This window comes from Triturus cristatus, chromosome 7 (assembly GCF_964204655.1).
Source record: "Triturus cristatus chromosome 7, aTriCri1.1, whole genome shotgun sequence".
NCBI lineage: Eukaryota > Metazoa > Chordata > Amphibia > Caudata > Salamandridae > Triturus > Triturus cristatus.
Genome location: NC_140590.1, coordinates 181,613,328 through 181,636,112, shown reverse-complemented (window position 1 = coordinate 181,636,112; position 22,785 = coordinate 181,613,328). Strand labels below are relative to the sequence as shown.

General features: G+C 46.0%; 1 protein-coding gene across 1 annotated transcript in view; it reads left to right on the top strand.

Annotated features, from left to right (window-relative positions):
- The window catches only part of LOC146809171 (uncharacterized), a 259,133-nt gene that overhangs the window by 75,746 nt on the left and 160,602 nt on the right, over nucleotides 1-22,785 (top strand). Inside the window, exon 3 of the mRNA XM_085615961.1 lies at nucleotides 11,844-12,092. Within this exon, the coding sequence (XP_085472087.1) occupies nucleotides 11,844-12,092 (249 nt within the window). The remainder of the gene's footprint in view (nucleotides 1-11,843; nucleotides 12,093-22,785) is intronic.

The following is a 22,785-nucleotide window of genomic DNA, read 5'->3' as shown; positions in this document are numbered from 1 at the left end:
AAACCCCGTGGCACGGATGCAAGTGAATGGCAGGACCTCTGAGCAATTTCCGAGTCTGCGTGGAACTCGGCAGGGTTGTCCACTATCGCCCATTCTTTTTGCGCTAGTACTGGAGCCATTGGCCTGTATAATACGGCAGCGTCATGCTAAAGCAGCATTGCGTTTTCATCAAAGACCATGTACGCTGATGACATGGTTTTATATGTGCGCGAGCCAGCAGTATACCTGGAGCAGCACATAAGGGAATATGTGCGGTTCGAATGGCACTCCGGTCTAGGGATAAACTGGAACAAATCAGTGGTGCTGTCTCTGACGGCCTCCACCAGGCAGTTCAAGTTGGGCTTTCCTTTGCTGTGGACTCGAGTGATGACCCTGTTAAATATTTGGGAGTGTGGGTGCACAGGGATCCGCAATGCGTCCTTCGTGAAAATTATGGCACGGCGATCACCCGACTCGAGGCACAGGTCGCTCGTTGGATACATCTTCCGCTGACATTTGCGGATCGGGTGGCCCTAATTAAAATGATAGTTTTACCTAAATTTTTATATTTATTCACCACCATACCCATTATTTTGAAATCGCATTTCTTTGCCACACTCCGCGGCTTATTGATTATGCTGGTCTGGGGAGGGAAGAAACCGCGTGTTAGATGGGAGGTCCTGACAAGGCCTTATGAACAGGGAGGCTTCCGTGTGCCAGATATGCATTTATATTACCTATGTGCCCAAGCACAGTATGCCTTTTACTGGCAAGCTGCACCGCCGTATACGCCACATGTAGCAGTTGAAGCTGGAGCGGTGCGCTCAGTACTGTTGAAGGCGATGATAGTGAACAGTACTACGGTGTTTGAGAAAGGCGAAATAGATACTGTACAGTGTACCACAAATGCTTGGCAGGAACTGTGGAAGGGGGCTGCGAGATTGCCATTGTATGCACCGTCCATGCCACTTCAGTATCATGAGGGAATATCGGTATCTAATGAGCCGGGCTCACTCTCAGTTTTGCGTAAGGGGGAGTCTGCACTATGGGTGATGTTTACCCTGAGGGCAAATTTGTTGACCTTCAGACGTTTGTAGGGGATGAGTCCAGGCCTGCCATGGCGACGTTTGTATACAGTCGAATGAGAGCTGCGGTTCGGGCGTGGTATCCGGGGTTTCCCGATGAGCCTCCTACTCTGGCTGCGTTGCAAATCCTTTACACTGCGAGTCGGACTAAACTAATTACTCGGTTGTATGCTGCCTCGCAGGCTGATGAGAAATTGATTGCTCGGGGGTCAATGGGACGGTGGAATGAGGTATTGGCACACCCTTTGACAGAGGAGGAGTGGGGGTCCTGTTGTAGGCTCACGGGTCACTTTGCGGCAAATGGAAACTTGCGATTAATACAATATAGGTATCTTCATCAAATGTATTATACGCCGGTGCAGCTTCATAAATATGGGCCCCGGAGACTCCTCCTGCTGTCGGCGTTGTGGGGCGGATGCGGCTGACTTCTGTCACCTTGCCTGGAGCTGTCCAAAAGTGGTTGATTTCTGGGAAAAAGTCACGAAGGGTCTGGGGGAAATGATAGATGAGAATGTGGCCTGCAATATGACCCTATGCCTCCTGGGAAATGTACTTAAGCTTAAATCCTGTAATCGTAAACTGGTGGCGCTGGGGCTGCTGTTGGCGAAGCGCAGGGTGTCAATTCATTGGGATGGGAGGCCTGCACCGCAGATGACACAAAGGCTTAAAGACGTTGCCTATTGTCGTGACCAATTGATGTGCTATGGAGAAGAGTTGCCGCAAGCCACTAGGCCTCGAGACATCTGGGGTCCTTTTACTGCTTATGTGTTGACCCGCCTGCCTGCGACATGATGTAGCTAAATGGCCACCTGACACTGATGTATGCTGTACAGCTTTGTTATGCTTGACTGTACTGTACTTGCATCTATTACATTTCTCCTGTAAGGCTGCTATGTATTCTATATTATGTGATCAAGGATGGATATGTATTCTTGCTGTTCGCATTTGCAAATTTTAATTAAAAAAATGAAAAAATAAAAAAATAAAAAAAGGAACTGTTTTTCAAGGGTTTTTTGATAATTGAAGATTTCTAAGTACTGTATTGTGGACTTCTATCATTTTTGGTCTTGTCTTAAGTATATCAAAATATTGGATATTTTTTCTAAACTGGTGTGGTATCCTTTTGTAGTGCTTTCCCTGTGTTACTCTTGGTTATGTGCAAGTGCTTTACACACTGCCTCTAAGGTAAGCCTGACTACTAATGCCAAGCTACCAAGGGGGTGAGCAGGGGTTAGGTTAGGAGTGTAACTCCCTTATCCTGACTAGGAAGAAGGGCCACTACTTGAACAAAGGTGCAAGCCCTTGCCAACTAGAGACCCCCATTTCTAACAGTAATAAAGGCACTACACCAGAAAAATCCCTTAGCAATTTAGGATGCTAGAGTACATTTTAATAAATTATTTGAGACTAAACTGGCGAAAATCATAGAACCGGAGATATGCAATTGTAAAGACCTAGGTAAAGATAGTGCTTAAAGGCACAAAGCTCCAACTGTAGTTATCTGATCGCGCCTGACTGGGATAAAGTCACAAATTTAGGCCGACCGCGATGGAGCATGGGCCGGATAATAGGGCCAAGATAGGCCCATTGACCAAAGCACCTAAAATCTGGATTTCTGGGCTGCAGCAGTTCAGATGAGCTGTAGGGCTGCGATGTGAGGTCCTGCTTCGAGATAAGTTGCACACCTGCAGGTACAAGAAGCTGCGGGCTGTGATGTGAGGTTCTGTGTTGAGATGTGTTGCGCAGCTGCAGTTTCGATGAGCTGTAGGGCGATGCATCGCGCTGCGTAGATTTTCCTGGGACCACAGCTGAGCTGGCAGACACCTTTAGGCCCACTTCCACATGTCCAGGACTGAGTAGCACCACTTGGAGGGCAAGACTCACAGCAGACAGAGCCCATCTGCTGGGTTCAAGGTGGTTGAGATATTTTCTGTCCCCGAGGCTCTGATCAGGCGGCCAGCCAACTAGCCTTTTGAGTCACTCTGGTGGTTCTAGGTTCAAGATGTAGATCCAGTCCTTCACACTCCGGTATCAGAGCAGCAGAGTAGCAGGGCAGCAGAGTACCAGGCCTTCTTGCAGCAAAGCACCACAGCAGTCCTTCTTCTGAGCTGGAACTAGTCAATGCTGAGTCTGAAGTAGGAAACATTTCCTGCCTCCCTGCCCTGGCCACAGCTTGTCTGGGGGCACAGTAGTTTGGTGTGAAACCCTGTGTGAGTGTGCTGAGTTTTTGTGATATGCAAGTCTGGTAGGTGACAGCTTCTTACCCCCCTATCAAATCAGAGATGGTCCATCCTGCCAACTCCTGTTCCCCCTTTGTCTCACTGTCTGGGATCAGTACATAAAGACCAACTGCCAGCTACACCTAGTTATGTGATCAAGGATATAGGCTGCAGGCACCAACTGGCCAGGATAGCAAAATGACAACTGTCTAAAAGTGACATTTACAGAAGTGTGACTTAAAATCCAACGTTTCCATTAAAGAGGGTTTTAAATTTCAATTCTTTAGAGACCACACTCGACTTTCTTACCTGCTACCAGTTGAAAGTTATCACTTATTAACTGTAATAAGGTAACTGTTAGACCTGGTATCATTGGCGTGGGTCTCCCTTCCATTTTGTACTGATTGCCTCCTCTGTTTTTGATATGTTTTGCTGGTTTAGATGCTTTGGGCACTGTACCACTGTTATTCAGCGCCACAGTGCAAGTTCTCCCTATGGTAAATTGATGCATTGATTAGTGACTCCATTATTGGATTATTTGATTTACTTGTCAGACCCTAGTGCAGTGCACCATGTGTTCCCAGGCTTGTTAATCAAATGCTGCTGGTGGGCTTGCAGCACTGGTTGTGCCACCCACAGAAGCAGCTTGTAAAGTGTGTCTCAGGCCTGCCATTGCAGAGCCTGTGTGCAGTCCCTGACTGCCATGTTGACTGGCCAAGTGCGCCCACTTGCCAGTCCCTAAACCTTCCCTTTTATTCATATCAGACACCCCTGTGGTAGGCCCAAGGGCAGGGTGCATTGTAAGTATAAGGTAGGACATGCCCTGGTGTGTGTGGCATGTCCTAATAGTGAATTACAGCCAGACCCCAAGACTTTAGATCACTCCTGGGAACAAGACAAACCTTTTGCCAAGGAGAAGAACCAAGGAAACTGCAGGAGTTTGGACTGCCCCCCTGCCAGTGTGCTGTGTTGCTGGGTTGGCCTGCAGTGGCGTCTTCATTGCCAAGTAAAGGAGAAGGAACTTTTAAAGAACTTTCATCTTGCAGAATATTACTCCAAGGGCTTGAACTTGTGCTTGCCTTCTGCTGAAGTCTCAGGGCCAAAAGACTTCACCACCAGCTCCCCTCTGAATTTCCTTGCTGGGAAATCTATCTGCAGAAGCCTGCATGTCGCTGGGAGCTGGAAGCGCGACGCATCAAGAAGCATGTCGCAGTTGTTGCCCTTCCATCGCCGGAGAAGCGGGTCGCCGCCGAAGTTGCTGCCGCATCACCAGAGAAGCGTGCCTTCATCAAAGCTGTTACCTGACGCATCACTGGAAAAGCGTGTCGCCGCCGCAAGGTCGCCGTTGCATCACCGGAGAAGCGTGTCGCAGGGCCTGTCGCGGCTCCAAAGCTATAGAGTTCGCCGCACGGCCGCCGGACGTGCACACATCATGTACACGTCGTCGCATCAAGGGCACCATCATATCGCATCGCACCGGATTGTCGCATCGCATCGAGGCGCCATCTTGCCGCATCGCAACCGAGCCGCAGTACGAGAATCTACGCATCACGCATCCCCTACTCTGCGCAAGCATTGAAGCGCGCACATCCTCTCCCCCGAAGCAAGGAACCGACGCATCTTCAATGCTGTGAGCCTTTTGTTTATTTTGCGTTACGCATCCAGGTACTTTTGTGAGAACTTTGTCGCATTTACCATCAACTTAAACTAAGTTACTTCTACCAACTTTAAGTCAATTTTGAGTACTGTATTGTGGATTGTTGTCGTTTGTGGTCTTGTATTAAGTCTATATAAAGAATACTTATTTTTATAAAACCTGTGTGGTTAAACTAATTTAACAAAAACAGGAGGGGTAAGGTAGAAAGTTTGGGGAAAGACTATCCTAAAGATGACAGGTATAACAATCTCCCTACAGGGAATGGACTTTATGATGGAGTATCGCCCTGGACTGGATCTCTCTAATGCTGATGGCCTATCCAGGTTCTTCTGCCTTCAACCATGAGGGTGGGTAGTTCTCTCTGCTTCCAGCTGGGAGGGGGTGGACACATGTTGGACCTGGCATCCTTTTCATATTTTTCCCCAACCTTTTGATTTCAGTCCTCCTGTTCTTGCTGACTTTATTTTTGGCTATTTGACTGGAATAATGCACACCTAGTCAGAGTTCCAAGGGGTTGTGATAAACCTACCAACCTGTGGACCCTTCTAGTTTGATAAGTTGCACTGTTGCAGGGATTCTGCTTATGCGCAGAACTATGCGCAGGAACCCAGGACCTCAGTGAATTGTGGTGTACCAAAAACTCACCTCAGAACCCAGAACCCCTATCCGGCCAGCATCAGTGTCCCATTCGTTATCCGAGGTTTAGCTCGGTGGTCCTAATGTATAGACAACCCAGAACAAGCGACTTAGATATTCTCAGGAATGGTGGGGATCAGAAATACCCTTTCGTTATTATCCTTACATCATTCCACAACAGAATAAACAGAGACGCGGTAAAAGTTTAAAGAGTTTATTTTATAAACCTCGCGTTCTAAGATGCAGTACTTTGGCTAACATAAGCAGACAAATGGTCAAGATCAGAACCAACAGCATTGTTACAATACCATAGAAAATGAAAGGAGCAATCATAATAAAATGACAGTGGAAACCACCTTCCTTTCTCTAGCAAACTAATATTACTATTATTATGCTAATAGAAGGTCTCTAGGCTTGAATGGGGAACCCCATACCGTATGAATCAGCTTAGTGGAATCACATCACAGGATCAGCAAGGCTCTCTCTTAGGAATGCTCTTCTTCTGACTGAATCTAAAACATGCTGAAGCTGCAATATTAAAAGGCACTCGTCTTTCAGGTATCTGCAGCTGCGTGCGTGTTATGACTAAATAGTGGGACGATCAACCTGTACCTCACAACATGCACCGTCTAGTGACCCAGACTGTTTCTTTACACAATGTACAGACCAAGGTCGCTGCTCACTGTTAAGGATGTTAACAGACAGTTCTCATGTGAAGCAAAGTCGAGTAAGCATTTCTCAAATAATAACATGTAACTACAGTGTCGTGTTTAAAAAGCAGCAGAAGCGGAAAGATGGCTTTCTAACATCTAGCACGGTTGTGCTAATTTAGCATTGTACATAGGGAGATAGCAATCATCACTACAGCACATTCATTTTTAGTCTATTTGCAGAACAGAATGTATGAATCACATACCACTAGTCAAGAGGGTAGTCATGTTATCAAAGAGCCTAACAGAAAGTTGGGTGTTTTTTTGTCCCCGGGAAAGCCCCTTAACCTGCTTTAGGGCATTTGTATGTGCACTGAAACATGTTGACCTCATGGTATGGTCAGAATATTCCTGTTCATTCTCATGTTTTACTCCTTAATAGTGTAAAATAGAATAAAGTAACCATCAGATAGTAGGCAGTTGTATCCTCCCTTGCATCGTTCCCCCTTCTCTTTCTAGCAGGATACCTCACTCATACAACAAAGGAAGTAGGGTCAGATACACCTTCTCTGAGAAAGGGTAGTAGCCAACTTTGGTTAGACATTTCTGACGAATGTGAGGCGGTGCCCTATGATGTAGCGCTCTACATAAATGGTGGGTGAGGCTCCTCCATCCTAATTAAAGAAAGTTCTAGACACTGAATATCCTAAAAGGACACTATGGTCAAGACATTAGTTGGATGACATGACATTACACACCCCTTAGGTTCCAGATTAATTGTGGTCGATCAATTGGTGTGGGTGTTGGACATGATATGAGTACATCTGCCTGTTGTGCGTCACTGGGAGAGATATACGTAGATTTGCATATAGTGTTAGAGAAATTAGTAAACTTGGAGTAAGGCAGCGGGGGCTCTTGCGCTAAGTTGGAGGATAGTCACCCCACAAGAAAAATAAAATGATAAAAATATTATCATTTTATTTTTCATTATTGGCTATGCAAAGCCGGTGCGGGTGGGGCGGTGCTGTACTTCCCGCAGAGCAGGGGAAGGAGTGGTGGAACTCTCCTGAGTGTGCATGAGGGGTTTGACCGGCTTTCTCGGCCGGCCAAACCTCTCATGCACACATGGCATGTTCTCCACCGGGCTGTGTTGTACAACCCGATTGAGAACAGGCCCAGCCCGCCACGTCACCCAAACCAGTTACAATGCTGCACTTCAGTGTTGTGATTGGCCAGCACTGTGATTGGCCAGGGAAGTTGGGAGCCTGGGTGCTTCTTGGTTCGCCGACCTGAAGAGGCCGAGGACGGAGAAAAGCAGCTGCCGGCAAGGTAAGTGTTTTGTTCTTTTGCCTTTGCCCCTCTTCTTTTTTTAACCCCCCCATGCCCATTATGCAATGTCTGAACTAGGGTGGCGGAGTGAGCAAAAGAATGATGATGGATTAAACCCAGATCAGTTCATTGGGGGCGAGTGCTTGCAATGTTCAACAATCCGTCCATCATCCCCTTTGGTTTTGCTTTGTTCGCCCTAAGTTAGCAGGGTATGCTCAGACGTGGGTCCCTTGCTCACTTTGCCACTGGATTCAAGCTAGCCTGGCTGATGACGGCTGATTGGCCAGAAGCCGTTCCCAGGATGCTTGTTTCCGGTCCAGGGAAGACATGGCTTGGCAGTTTGGGCTGGACTGTTCCCAAGATGCACAGGGTCAGGCTGATTTGCATATGGCCATGTCTGAACTGGGGTGACTGAGTGAGCTAAAGAATGATGATGGATTAAACCCAGATCAGTTGACTGGGGGTGAGTGTTTGCAATGTTCAACACTCCGTCCATCATCCCCTTTGGTTTTGTGTAGATATAGGGTTAACCATTTTCCAAATTAAGCTGAGACCTTAAGACCTTCAGTGTTTATTAAACTTTATTTATTGTTGTAATCACTCATATTATGATAAACAATCATTGAAATCTTGTGCACAAAACAAACACTAGCCTGTTAACAATGTAATCTCTGAAGAAACGTATCACCAGTAAATAAATCTAAACATCCGCCATAAAGCGCTTAAAGGAAAATGTGAACACTGACATCCACATGTAAAAATGAAACGTTATTTGAGCTTAGTTTTTGTGCTCCTTGACACAATGAAGACATTATTCACAAATAGTAATATGGGCTTTGTGCAAAGGAAGCAGTACCGTAGCAGCAAGAGCCAAAGTAAAGGAAGAATCAATCATTGCAAATCCGGATGCTTTCTAGTAATTAGTAGGCAGAGAACTCATTGCTAACTAAATAGAAAACTCAAGCTAAATGTCATATGCAGGTTTTAGATTCAGAAACTGTTATTTGCTTAATCTTACTTTGAAATTTGTGCAAGACAACTTCACAGCAGGGAGAACTGAACGAGGTGGCCTGCACACTTGCTTCGTTCAGGACTAAGTTAGTGACACACACAACTCTTCACTTCTCTGCGCCCATACGCACAGTGCGGTCAGGCAAAAGGCGCAAAGACAATGCGCCATATTTACGACGAAGTGGTGGAGCATGTCGTTAGCCTCCTGGGCTTAACGACACGCTCCGCCACTTCGGAAACGCAAGGCTGCACCATATTTACAAGAAAAAGGTTTGTTTATGTACAGAAAGGGACACCTTCCTGTACATAAACAATGGCATTTTTCTTTTTCAATGTGTGCTGCACAAGGCAGCACACATTGAAAAAGCAAACTCGAGGAGAAATAATGCATTTCTCCTCTTTTCGCCACTTGAAGACCATGGTTTTCCTGGTCTCAATTTTGGCGCTGCCTCCTATGTATGCCACCCTTGTACATAGGGGGCAGCGTCAAATACAATGGGTGTTGCGGTGGAATGCCCACCACAACACCCACTGCACGCCCCTTCCACTCTAAACATAGCGTGAAATTGTGTCTTATGTACAAGGCAGCGTTAAGCCGCGTTAAGTGGTTTAACGCTGCCTAGTACATAACGCAAGGCCCCTATCGCCACGGGAACGTCACAAGAAGTGACGGTCCCGCGGCGATAGGGCCTTGTACATATGCCCCTATGTGTTGAGCCATGACAGGTTACAAACATAACTAATCACAATTCGGCTTTAAAATCGAGTGGCAAAGTGATTGGTTGTGTTTTTAGTTACGGCTTCCGCCCGGCACAAACACAGGCTTTGGAGGGGATTGATGCTTGAGCTGACCCCCTCCAATCCCAATGCTGCTTTCATGCACTGTTTTACAACATATATCTTGAAAGCTGTGACAGGATTGGCTGGGCGGTCAAATGCAGCGCTCCCTCACATTACAGTGGGACTAGGCCTCTGTCCCCATGGCTCTCTGGCAAAGCATAGATTCGAAGCGCAAATGTACGCATGATGTGATAGATCGGAAATGTTGTGACAGGAACTCTCGCCTTTTCCACAGTAGAGTCATTTCAGCACAGTATGTTTACTTATATAGATAATTTATTATTGTGTTAGATTCAAATATGAACATCATGTGTGTTCATAGTTTATTCATTATGATAATACTTATCTATGTAGGATCATAAATCGAGAAGATGGATTGTTAATTATTTTTACTGAATATTGGCAGCTGTATACATGTACTATAATAGTTGTAAATAATAACTGTTCCTAGATGGCACAGTTTATATTTAAAAGAAACACAGTTGTATGACATTGTTCTGCATTCTGTCCATCAATTGTTCTTTTTGCATTTGTCACCCCGAGTGGGACGGGTATGCTCAGACGTGAGTCCCGTGCTCTCCATGCCACTGGAATCAAGCTATCCTGGCTGAAGAGGGGTGAAACCCCGAAACCGGTCCTAGGATGCTTGTTTCCAGTCCAGGGAGGACCTGGCCTGGCAGTTTGGGCTGGACTGTTCCCATTGGGCACAGTGTCAAGATTGATTTGCATATGGCTGGATCCAAACTGGAATGGCATGGTGAGCAAAAAAACGATGGATTTAGGCCCAGATCTCTGTACTGGGGTAAATGTATGACATTGTTCTGCATTCTGTCCATCAATTGTTCTTTTTGCAATAGTTTATATTTAATCACAAACTATTTTTGTAAATAAATAAAAAGTTGTGAATTGAACCGAGTATAAGATGGAATGAGTAGGGTGACAGTTGGCATGGAAGAATGCAGGGAGAGCTTTACATGCTCCCCTGCGCCATGGGAGGGGGTTAGGCAGGGGCTAGCGACTTAGGCTGGGCTGCATCCACCATCTGAGCCTAAGTGATTTTAACGACCTTTGGGTCTGGTGTTCCTTTATGCAGGAAATGTGGTGCCATTCATGATCAGGTGGGGAGATAGTCCACCTGGGGATATCACTTGGCTGTTTTTATGGCCAGAGAGAGAGGAGGCTGTAAATAGATATGCTGAGAGGAAGTGTTGTTTGTCAGCAGGTTATTGCTTTCGAAGTTCAGCTGAGCAGACTCTAAGGCCCAGGTTTACTAACACTATATGCAGGGTTTGTGACTCGAAAGTGACTCGAACTGACACAAAGTGTTGAATTCTCATTTACTTTCCAGCCCAAACGTAGCTTTTAATGGAACGTAGCAATAAAGTAACATATGCTAATTTGTTCTGCTTTGCATCAACCATCGGTCGTTAATGAGTATTCCCGTGCAGCCACCCATAAAGTTTGATGCTAATCCCTATCTGCTAACATGGTACACAGGGATTTGCTTTAAAATAATATGCCTCCTCGAGGTAGGTATAAACTTGGAGAAAATCTTTTTTCTCTTTGCAATATTGGGCAGCACACATACAAACTTGGAAAATTATTAAACTATGTCTAGGCGTAGCATTTTGTACTGGAACGGCAATGGCTCATGGACATACACCAGGAGAGTTCTCCCATGGTGTGGGCGTAATTGTTTTTTTTGTTGCTATCCGGCACCACCAGAATAATCCTGGCAGTGACTGAAGAAAAAAATAAGCCATCCAAAGGTCCACTCTAAATAAGGTGAGGTCAGATGGCTTCCCTCCCATGGGCCGTCAGAGGTTCACATCAATAAAGTACATTTTATTCCGTAGGCATAAACCTGAGGGTCCGCCTGACTCCAAATTGAGTGGGCTGACGGAGAGTTTCGAAGACATTGTACTCCTCACCTGAAAACTCTAAATAAAGACCATAGTTGTCTAGTGACATGTAAAATATTTTGTTTTTATTTTATCCACTCTTGTTCATTCATCTGACTGCAGAAGCATTTTTAAAAAGTTTAAATGATTTTCTGACTTTGAAGCAAAATCTTATTTTAACGATCTGAGTATTTTTGGGGTGCTTTTGGTCCTCAGGGGTTGAAAAAGGACTTAATTTGTATACCTATAGAAAAACCAAGAAAGGTGCAAAGGGCCTTATTTTTTAAACAGAAGTAGTAAAGCTGTGACCACAATGGAAGGGTGCAAAACGTTTTGACACCCCAATGTGCTGCTGTTTGCTGCTTGTGAGGCCAACCAAACATCACACTTGCTGCAGGTGCCTTGACCAAGAAGCATCTATGTCTGCCATAGAAGAGCAGGAATGGGCATTGACAATATGTTCAATGGAATCTTTTCTGTCTACAAATATTTTATAATTCAATTCTGCTCTGTCCTCTTGGTTTTCAAACTTATAGGCGGATCTCTGCTTCCTAGTACAGAGGAAACTGCGTATCACTATACTACTAGAGAACCTACAACTACAGAAGAAGCTACACTGCTGACCCAGGGTGGAGAAGCTGCGCTGCTGACCCAGGGTGGAGAAGCTGCACTGCAGACCCAGGGTGGAGAAACAAATCAAACATCAGCTGTAACAACATCCACTGAGCAGCATAAACGCTCAGACCACCTCTCAACGGATGCACCAACCTCCTCAGTGCCCACTGGTAATATTTGGAACTTGAGTCCTCTGTGTGTATCAGTGATTTAAGAAATGTTTGTTGCTTTGCCTACATTTAGACTCTAGTAATAAGTTGCACATGTATTCCTTTTCATAAGCTAACAAGTTTGTGATGACAAAAAATAACTGACAGACTCCCTATATATGTGTGTGATATATGTATGTAAGTATTTCTCCTCCTGGTTTTGACGTGTTGCCCTCGAGCAGCCAGATCACCGGTGGGGCTTCGCGTTCGGCGTTATGCTGCGAGCTGACTTTAAATTCCAAAAGAACGGCTTCCTTACCATTAAGAACGCCACAGCACTGCAATATAGTTGATATCTGAATTATATTCACTACTTTGCACAGAAGAGTAGCATCAACGCGTTTCAATTCCCCCTGGCACCTTGGTCGCGATGCTGACTGCTTTAGCTAATCATCTTTTTAACATGTGCTATAGAAGAGGAGAACGCTAGTTGCATTAAAAAGCTACGACATCTTGTAAGGGATAGTTCCTCATTGTTATTATGGCTCAGAACAGCTAGACACAAATTGATAAGCAAGTCAAGCCATTTGCACATTATCTTACATTATTTTCATTGCATTTGAGGGCTCCCACACCTGTTAATATCACATATATTGCATACGTGTCCGACTACTACAAGCCATAGAACTGTGGTCACCATCTTGTAGAAGATAATTTCAAAACTGCATTATGCCACAGATCATTTTGACAGACTCGGGCGGAAGTGCAGCTCTCATAATGCTGTACTTGTCGGCTGCGTTCAACACTGTTCCCCATGCATTACTGTTGGCTCGGTTAGCGGACATAGGCATCTCTGGACAAGTCTGGAAGTGGCTGGAATCCTTTCTTGCGGGGTGTTCTCAACAGGTCTGGCTCCCGCCTTTCTCGTCTCCTCTCCAACTTGTGACCACTGGAGTCCCGCAGGGGTTACTCCTCTGGTCCAATTGGCAGAATAGCGGGGTGCCAAGATCATTGCTTACGCCGATGACACCCAGCTTCTGTTCACCTGGGGTAAATCGGATTTTTTTACCGTGAGGGTGCAGGAATGTCTGACAGCCGTTTTCCAATGGCTCTCTGCCGCTCAACTGAAATTCAACGAGGAAAAGACCGAAATTTTCCTTTATGGTAGATTTCCCCCACGCTTCAGGGAATCTCTCTGGCCATCTGACTATCCCATGCCATCTTGTACGGGTCTACCAGTCAAATATTTGGGGGTCTGGTTTGACGAACAGTTGTCCTTTTCGACTCAGATCAAAAAATTGGCGGGGAGTTGCTTTGGGATATTAAAGTCTCTCAAGAAATTCCTTCCACTACTACCAAGACCAGCGAAGGAAACAGTGGCACGCGCACTGATCCTCTCTCGGGTTGACTATGCCAATGGGCTGTATCTGGGCCTTCCTGACTACATTCTTAAAAAATTGCAGGTGGTCCAGAATGCAGCGGCCCGGCAGGTGCTCAACATTCCTACTAGGAAGAGTATCAAGCATCATCTGCGCATGTTGCATAGGCTCCCGGTTAGGAAACGCGTGGAGTTTAATGCCTTGATCATAGCGCATCGCGCTTTGTATGATGGAGGACCTCTTTATCTCAGAAAGCGTTTTGCTTTCTACCTGCCTACTAGGCATCTGAGATCGTCGTCTCAGCTGCTTGCGCGAATTCCCTGTGTGCGTCTCCAAAGAATGGGGGGCAGATCACTGGCCGTTAGGGCAGCTACGGCTTGGAATTCGTTGCCTCTCTCTTTGCGCGGCATCCAAGAGTTGGGGCAATTCAAGAAACCGCTCAAAACCTTTCTGTTCTAATTCTTCTTTTATTCGGCACCTCGCAGGCTCGCGCCGGGACACTCCTAGGAGTAGCTGTGCGTGTTATAAAACCCAATAACATAACATAACAGAACTTAAACACCAGTTGAACCATTTGTACATCTTTCCAATTCTTATCCACAACTTTTGAGTATTCTGATACATGTTACTCTCATATATGTCGCATATTGTGCAGAAGACAAACCCGACTTCTAAAAGCCATGGTGCTGTGGTTGCCATCTTAAAATGGTGTACAATCAATTTGTAGATCCACTAGGAGGGTATTTGCTTATAATGCGTTATATATTATATCACCATATTCTAGGACTAATTCTGCCCTAGTAGGCATTCTAAGTACCAACAGTCGTCTCACATATTAACATCAATATATTCATGTTTCTTAATGTATCCCTCCCGTGAAAATCAATCAAAATTCTAAATAATAAGTATTAACCAAACCAGCAAAGTTGCTGCGTCTCTCCATTCTCTGAGGCGTGACAGGAGAAGCAAAGTTGTCTCAGTGTCTGCCGTTAAAAGGCCTTCTATGCTGTAACCAATTCAAGCTTGCGTTCCTGTGAAAAACATAAATTTACACACAAATTACACATTAAAAAGTATTCTAACGGTAACCTGAGCTGGCAATCCGGAATAAAAGTGGGTAGGAGCTGCACATACAACTTTTCATTCACTTTAAACCCTGGTGTCTTTGCAACCTGTTTCTAAAATGTATAGTGATTCTAGCCTTCTAAGCTCTTTTCCTCTATCTCCCCCTCTGAGTTTAGGTTTTTTCGGCACACAATCAATCAATCTGTATGAAAGCAACGTAGGTCACCTCCATGTACTTTCTGAAAATGTTGTGCTGCAGGATATGTGTTATCTTCATCCTTTATAGCATGTAGATGTTGATGGATGCGTTTGTGTACCTGTAAGATAGTACTCCTTAAGTACCATTTCGGGCATGGACAGGACAATGCATATACTTTATAATCAGCTTTACATGTTAGACTCTTTCTCAATCTTATTTTCTTGTGGAAGGGTGTGTCAAGTTCAGTCATGTTTTTGCCATTTGCAAAGGCTTTGCACTTGGAGCATTCCTTAAAACCCGGGCTGGGTTTCAGCCAGGTTCCTTTGGTTGTGGATACCTCACTTTTACCAGGAAGTCCCACATGATTCTCTAATTTTATTAAAGTCACAGAGGCTAATATTATGCATAATTTTTTTATTGCCTCATACACAGCAGGAACAAGAACATGGAATTAGAATAAAAACAACACTCTAGAACCCTGTGAACATGCATATATTCACTTAACGCGCAGCCATTTTCCTTCCATTCTTGCTGTGAATAAACCAAAGTTCCTCTTCCTATTAAACTGTAAATCCACCAGCAGCAAAATTGTTTAAATCCTTGAGATTCCTTGTCGAAAAAAACATCTTAACTTTGACCTGAATCACAAAATCAAACACATCAGACGGGCAGTGCACAATCAAGGGAGGGATAATATTAGCGTGCTTGCCTTTAATAAAATCATGATTTTCTTCCATTAAAACTGTGCAAAATCTGCATTTTATGGCAAGGACCAGAGGCCAATATTATGCATGTTCAAAGCTCATTCAATACTCTGTACACCATTTTCCACAGATTTTGTAAAATCTTTTCAACGTTGAATCACGGAACCAATCTGCAGCCTTCATAATGCTACTTAGACTGGAACCTGTCAAAAATACCTTACCAGCCATCGCCCCAAATATACTCACATCAATACCTGACATTTTCATCACCACCTTAACCCACCTTGCCAGAAGTAGGTGTCAACACACCCGTAAAAGGTTTAATAAAAGAAATCAATAACTGTGAACATCCTTGCTTTCTCAACCTCTCAGTTCTTTTCTCGTGCTCTTTCAAACAAGCACCACACACAAATGGTCATGTCCCTCCATCGTAGGATAAAAATGGTCCTAGACAAAGTCATAGTCCTCTTCTGTAACTCAAAACACACACCTTTAGGTTGTAAACTCTTAGAAGTTACCTCCTGTGCCCCAATATCAGATACTCTCCTGAAGGAAACCAGACAATGCAAAATCATCATTTTCCAAGCTAATAACTTTAAAATCAAACAGTAATTTCCTCCCCAACTTCCAACTTCCCTCAACACCTGAGAGAGATTCCATAGAAAAACATACTTCGCCTTGGGAGGAAACTCCATATGGACACTTTTAATTATCCTCTTCACCAACAAATGCTGACCAACCGGTATTCCATCCACAAACTCATGTCCTGCTGAAATTGCTGACCTACTTAAATTCACTGTTTTATATGCCAGACTCTTCCTGAACAATTCTGTCAAATGATTTACTGCTTCCACTACAGGACCTGATACGGGATCCAAAGCCCTTGCAGCACACCAACTACACCATCTTCTCTACACTGACCTGTACGCCTAAGTTGTCCCTGCCGCCCAGGGCTCCTTAATAAGCTACAAAGCCTCTTTCGATAACCCAAACACTTGCCACACACTCCTGAAATCAACCAAGCTATCAACATAAACTTTCCTGCTACTTTCATGAAAATTCCCCTGGTCATCCAATAGTACTTGAGAGAAACATGATAACAAAATTGGATCGTCTAACAACAAGTTCATCACATCCTGAACACCCGACCTGAGATTGCCAAAACAGAGTGATCAGCACCAAATCCTCTCTCCTTACTTTTTTATTAGCACCCTCTGTATCATTGAGAAAGGAGGAAAAGCATACATTCTTCCTTTACCCCAATCTTTAAGAAAAGCATCTACACCTATTGCTTCCGGATCCGGTCTCCAACTGTAAAACCTCAGCAACTCTGCATTCAGCCCGTCCACAAATAAATCCACGTCCAATGGTCCCCATTTTATCTCCAAACTCATGAACACTTCCCTTGTACAACCTCCAAGTGCTTGCATCTGTTACAAATCTTGAGTTCCACCCTGCCTCTAAATTGCTCTTCCCTGGAATATATTGAGCCTGCACCATTATGTCTCTGTCCAAACAAAATCTCCAAAACTCTTTCACCATCTCTGACAAGCCTCTCAAACGAGGACTCCCCCTCAACTTGTTGACATAACGCACTGCTGACACATCATCCATCTTCAGCAGCACTCAACATTTCTCTTGCTCTTTCACAAAAGTCCTTACTGTGAAGGAGCCCGGTAAGAGCTCCAAACAATTGATATGCATCTCCTTCTGTACCTTTGACCACTGCACCCATTGTCAGAGCCACATCTTGATCCCCAACCATACAGACTTGCATCTGATTCGATTTCCACTTCTGAAACCTCCCCAAAAATTGCCCTTCCATTCCATGTGTCCATATTCATTAACCACCATTACAGCTCCACCATCGTGCCTTGATTCATTCTCACCTTCTGGGAATAATTTGCCTTTAAGCGTAAATGATAACCCTTCAAACTTTAAAGATCCCTGTAATGCAAGGGAGCCGGGACGATTGCCTGAATCGAATCCGACAGCAGGCCTGATAATTTTGCTGACTGACGCAACTTGATCCAATTGGAATCCCTTACTCTCTTCAACTCCTTGCAAATTCTCTTCACTTTCTCCATTGGTAACCTCTACACATCTTCCAAGGTCTGTACCTGGAAACTTAAAAATGTAATTTCCTGTGCTGATATTAAACAAGACTTGTGCCCATTCACAATAAATACTAAATCCTTTAGAATCCACACAGCCAATTCTGTGTGTTCCAAAGCCAGAGTTTTTTCCTCTGCCATTATCAAAACATTGTCCAGATACACAGACCGACACTCCTTGATCGCAACCACACCCTTATCGGCCTCATCAACGTCGTAAAACACCTTAGAGGTGATGTCAGTTTGAATGGTAGACTGCTGAATCTCCATCGTTTCCCATTCGACCTGAACTGCAGGTAATCCCTGTGTTCCACACACATTGGAATCGCCAAATAAGCATCCTTCAGGTCCAACCTTGTCAACCAGTCTCCTTTCCTCAACAAGTCTCTTAACATGCTTATCCCTTCCATCTTGAAAGGGTTGTAACACACCCAATCGTTCAATCCCCTCAGATTTGTAACCAGTCTCATCCCTTTGTACTTCTTTTCAACTAAGAAAATGTTACTCACATAACACCCTGGAACCTCTTCTGCTATCTCTAATGCACCATTTTCCAGAAGTGCCTTTGCCTCTTGGGTCACAAACTTCTCCTGATTTTTTGAGAACCGCAACAATCTTGGACACTCCTCCTGAAGCGGTAGCCCTGTAAAGTTTATATGATAACCCTGTACCGTCCACAATGCCTAGGGGTCTTGAGTAATTTCTCTCCATCTTGTAACAGACCGAACTAGTCTGCCACCGAGCTTTACATGGATACATAAAGAGTCTTTGCCTAAACTCACCTCCTGTCCTCTTCCTCTTCTCTCACTCCGTGCTCCACGTGACCTCGTCCTTTGCGTCAGTGGATAAAATCCTTGCTCCGATCTAAATCCATAACCATAGCCATAGGGTCGGATTCCCCTTGAGAAGGACCCACGAGTAATCCCTTGACTTCGGCCGGGAAATCGACCCCGCATTCTCCCTGCCACACCAAAAACCTTCCGCATATCCTTCTGAACCTTCTGCAAGGAATTAAATGTGCCCCCCATCTCTTGACATTACCCTTACAAATTCCTCGCCAATCAAAATCCCTTTGCTTTCTACCCCAAACTCCTTTCCTGCTAGCCAGGCTAACTTGGAGTCAAATTTCATCAAAATACTCTTAAGCCTTTCCATGCACAATGCAGAATTCGTATTCCCCAGAAGGCAAATTGCCCTTTGGACCCATCGGCTCTGTTACCTCCACCCCGTGTTATTCGCATGGGCCTCCTCGCACAAATCAAACACCTTAGTATGGGGTCCAAGGATATCCAGTAGCCTATCCTGACACCCTTTCAAATCTTTGTCCAACCCTTTCCTGGGATCTCATCCAGACCTATTGAGAACTCAACATCTTGGGGTCTAACTCTGGGATATAAGCCACTTTAAACTCTGTCTGGGACACTCTGAAAGCAGCCAAAGTACACACTTGTTTAGGTATCTCTCTATGTATCCATTATGAATGAATTAAAGATTTATAGAGCGCCTGGTTACTCCATAGAAGTATCCCCTCGCTAAATAGTAGCACCAATCGCAGTCAGAAATATCAAATTGCAGCAGGCCTGCTAGATCACCTGACTGCCTAAAGAGCAAGGTCTTAAGATGTTTCTGGAACTTTGCCTCTGAGGGTTCGAGTCTCAGGTGGAGTGGCATTGAATTCCACAACTTAGCAGCCCGTAGTCAAAAGGAATTACCCCTCAGACGCAGTCTAAGCACTCTAGGAATCACTGCCAGAGCGCTTTCACTGGATCTAAGATGTCTCAACGGATTATAGAATTGAATCAAAGGAAAAAGGTAACTTGGACCCTTCCGGTTCAATATCCTATGCGTGAGACAGAGGGTTTTAAAGGGGAGACTGTGCTTAATACGAAGCCAGTGTGGTTCCACAAGACCTGGGCTGATGGAATGCCATTTAGGAATTCGTAATAACATCTGAGCTGCTGCATTCTGTACTCTCTGAAGCATTCCTAGTCTGTCATTGGAGACCCCCAGATAGAGCACATTGCAGTAAGCCTGGACATTAGGAGAGCCTGTATTACCGTTTTTGTTGTTGTTGCTGGATCCGGTATGAGTGCCGGTATGAGTGCTAGAACCTTCGGCCGAAGCCTCAACACCCCAAAGCACGTGCCCACAGTAGCCTTGATCTGGCTATCAAATGATAGCTTTTCATCAAACAGGATGCTGAGGTTTTTCACTTTGGGTTTTGGAATCGGCGTAGGGCCCAGAGCTCAAGGCCACCATGCGGAGGACCTAATTAAAGGTTGCCTCCCCACCACCATGACCTCAGTCTTGTCTGCGTTTAATAATGTCTGACAATTCACTTGCATCCAGGTTGCCAGACCTGCAAGACAGAATTTATAGTTGGCTGCTGCACTGCCTTCATCTTGCGCCAGTGTGATGATTAGCTGAGTGTCGTCAGCATATGACACATGCTCACACCCTTGGCATTCAATTACCTCTGCCAGCGGACGGAGATACAAATTGAAGAGCGTGGGACTCAGTACCGAGCCCTGCGGCACTCCAGCTGGAGGGGTATAATCTCAGAGGTATGAAGCTTCTGAAACACCTTGAAAGAGCGTTTTTAAAGGAAGTCCGTAAACCACTAAAGAGCTCTTCATCTATGCCCTTTGCCCAAAGCCGTTCCTACAGTACCACATGCGAGACAGTGACAAATGCTGCACTTTAGTCCAGCATTACAAGGGCAGCTGGTCTCCTTGTATCTGCCACTCTTCGCAGTGTCTCCGAGGCTAGACGCAACACGTATTTTGTGTCATATCTTGTGGCCTGAAACCAGATTGAGTCTCCTGCAAGAGACTATTCTCCCTAATGAAATCCATAAGCTGCGCATTCACATGCTTTTCAGCCAATTTCGCCATGAACGGTAGCAAAGAGATTGGGCGGAAATTCGCTGGTTTAAAGGGGTCTAGAGTTTGCTTCTTCAGAAGGGGATCACCATTGCTTGATTCCGCTCCGCTGGAAGTCGCCCGGCTTCAAAAGATAAATTAAGCAAGATGCATAAAGTGGGAGCGAGGGTGCTAAGCCCATGTAACACAATAGCCGGGGGCACCGGGTCCAACGGAGAGCCTGATTTAGTTTTAGCAGCCAGGGAGAATACGTTTTTCCCCGATATGCAGTTAATCACAAAGGACCTTTCTGGGGGCTGAATCAGGAAAGGATGGATAGAGAGATGAAACTTTATCTTCAAAAAGTAGGCAATCGCATTGAAACTACTTGAACTAGGTACTCTAATAGCCGATTCTGCGTCTAGAGATGTTAAGAGATTTCACAATGCTAAAAATCTCATGAGGAGCATTCTTTGCCTCGTTTATCTTTTGTGTGAAAAAAGGGTCTGAGCCGGTCTGATCTGCTTATGATATTCCTTTAGCGCCAGTTGGTATATTTCTTTATCTTGTAGCAGTAACTCTTACACCACTTGCGTTCCAAATGCTTGTATAACTTTTTGTTCTGCCCAAGATCCTCTGGGAACCACTTTGCAGAGGGTCTAGAGCGAGCAATATTCTGCTTTTTCCAGGGAGCTATATCATCTAGAGCTTTTTAATCCAGGATAAGACCGGCTGATTGGGAGGAGGAGCCTAGCGCGCATCCAAGATGGTCGCGTGAGCACAGGGCTCCCCGGACCCTCGCTGCTCCTCGGAATTTATCCTGACAATATCCTGATTTGGTTTATGGAACCTGGCAGAGGACGACCAGCTGAGCACGTATCTCTTTTCAGGAATTCAATCGGACCCGGGAATCCTGAAATATCGTTGTTTGAACTTTTGGGACCCACCCGACGGAGGTGCCCGGGGCAAGGTGAGCCGTGGGGCCGTGTCGCAGTTGAACAACAACGGCTGTGGCGCGGTGCCAGGGGCCGCTTGGCCACTTTCGGTTTCACTTTCAGACCTCAGGGGGCTGGCCGGTGGAGCGATTGAGGTGGCGGGGTGTTTCCCTAAACTCTGCACAAAGCTTTGTCTCCATCTGCCACTAGAGTGCCTATCGCCCTGGGTCCCCCCGCACCGCCATATTGTGGCCTCGGGTGAGGCTTTGGTTTCCAGGGCCGGTATCCCAACCAATCTTGATCGGCGGTCCCCCTCGGAGTCCGTGGCCGCATGGGGGGCAAGGGGGGCCCCGAGGGGCGTAAGACTAAATCCTCCCTCCGTGGAGGATCGGTCCAGACCAACAACATGGACCGCTACACTCAGGGCAGAGGCTCTCCTGGAACGGCCGGTCCCCCCTCAGACGTCGCCGGTGGTGGCACATCCGTCTCTTCGGAACTTTCCCTACAGGACATCATGGGCGCCATTGATGGCATCAGGGAGACCATCGCTACGCAATATGAGGCCCTGGCCCGCAAGATCGATACGGTGGCGATTGATGTCACCTTAATACGGGCGGACCTCTCCGAAACAAACGAGAGGGTGCAAACTCTCGATGCACGGACCACCACCCTGGGTGCGGATGTGTCGGGCCTGCAGGCCGCGCTTGGCGACATAAAGGTGGTCAACGAGCAGATGGCCCGGCGGCTGGAGGACTTCGAGGGACGGGCCCGACGCAACAACATCCGTGTCATCGGCGTACCGGAGTCCACCGACGACCGCCCGGTTGACCTCCTGGTCGAGGAACTCATCCTCCAACAGCTGATCCCTGCGGGCTTGAGTAAATTTTTTGCCGTTGAACGGGCTCATCGAGTTCCGGGCGGGCGGCCACGGCCGGGGGCCCCCCCGAGGCCTATCGTGGTCAAATTGTTTTACTACAGAGACCGGGATGCGATTCTGCAGGCCTCGCGGGTCCATGGCCCGGTTCGATATGAGAACTCCTCCATTAACTTTTATCCGGACTTTACTCAACTTGTCCAGAAGCAGCGGATGGGTTTCCAGGGGGTGAAACGTCGTCTTCGTGAACTGGGCCTAAAGTACTCTATGCTCTACCCTGCCAAACTCCGAGTGGAACATGATGATCGGACTGCCTTCTTTGACTCTCCTGTGGCCGTGAGTGACTGGTTGGACTCGCTGCCTGACAGAGGTGGCCGTCCCGGGCCCTCTGCGGGTGCCAACGGTGGCGGGTCCCCTTTGGAGTGACTTTTGGTCCTTGATTTTGCCAATTTGCACTGCTCAGCTGGGTTGTACTTCTTTGGTTCAGTGTGTTTTGCTAGTATGTGTATGGGGGGCGGGCGGGGCCGGGTCCCTTTCCTCCTCCGGGGTCTTTTTGTAGACTGGGGTTAGTTGGGCGACAGGC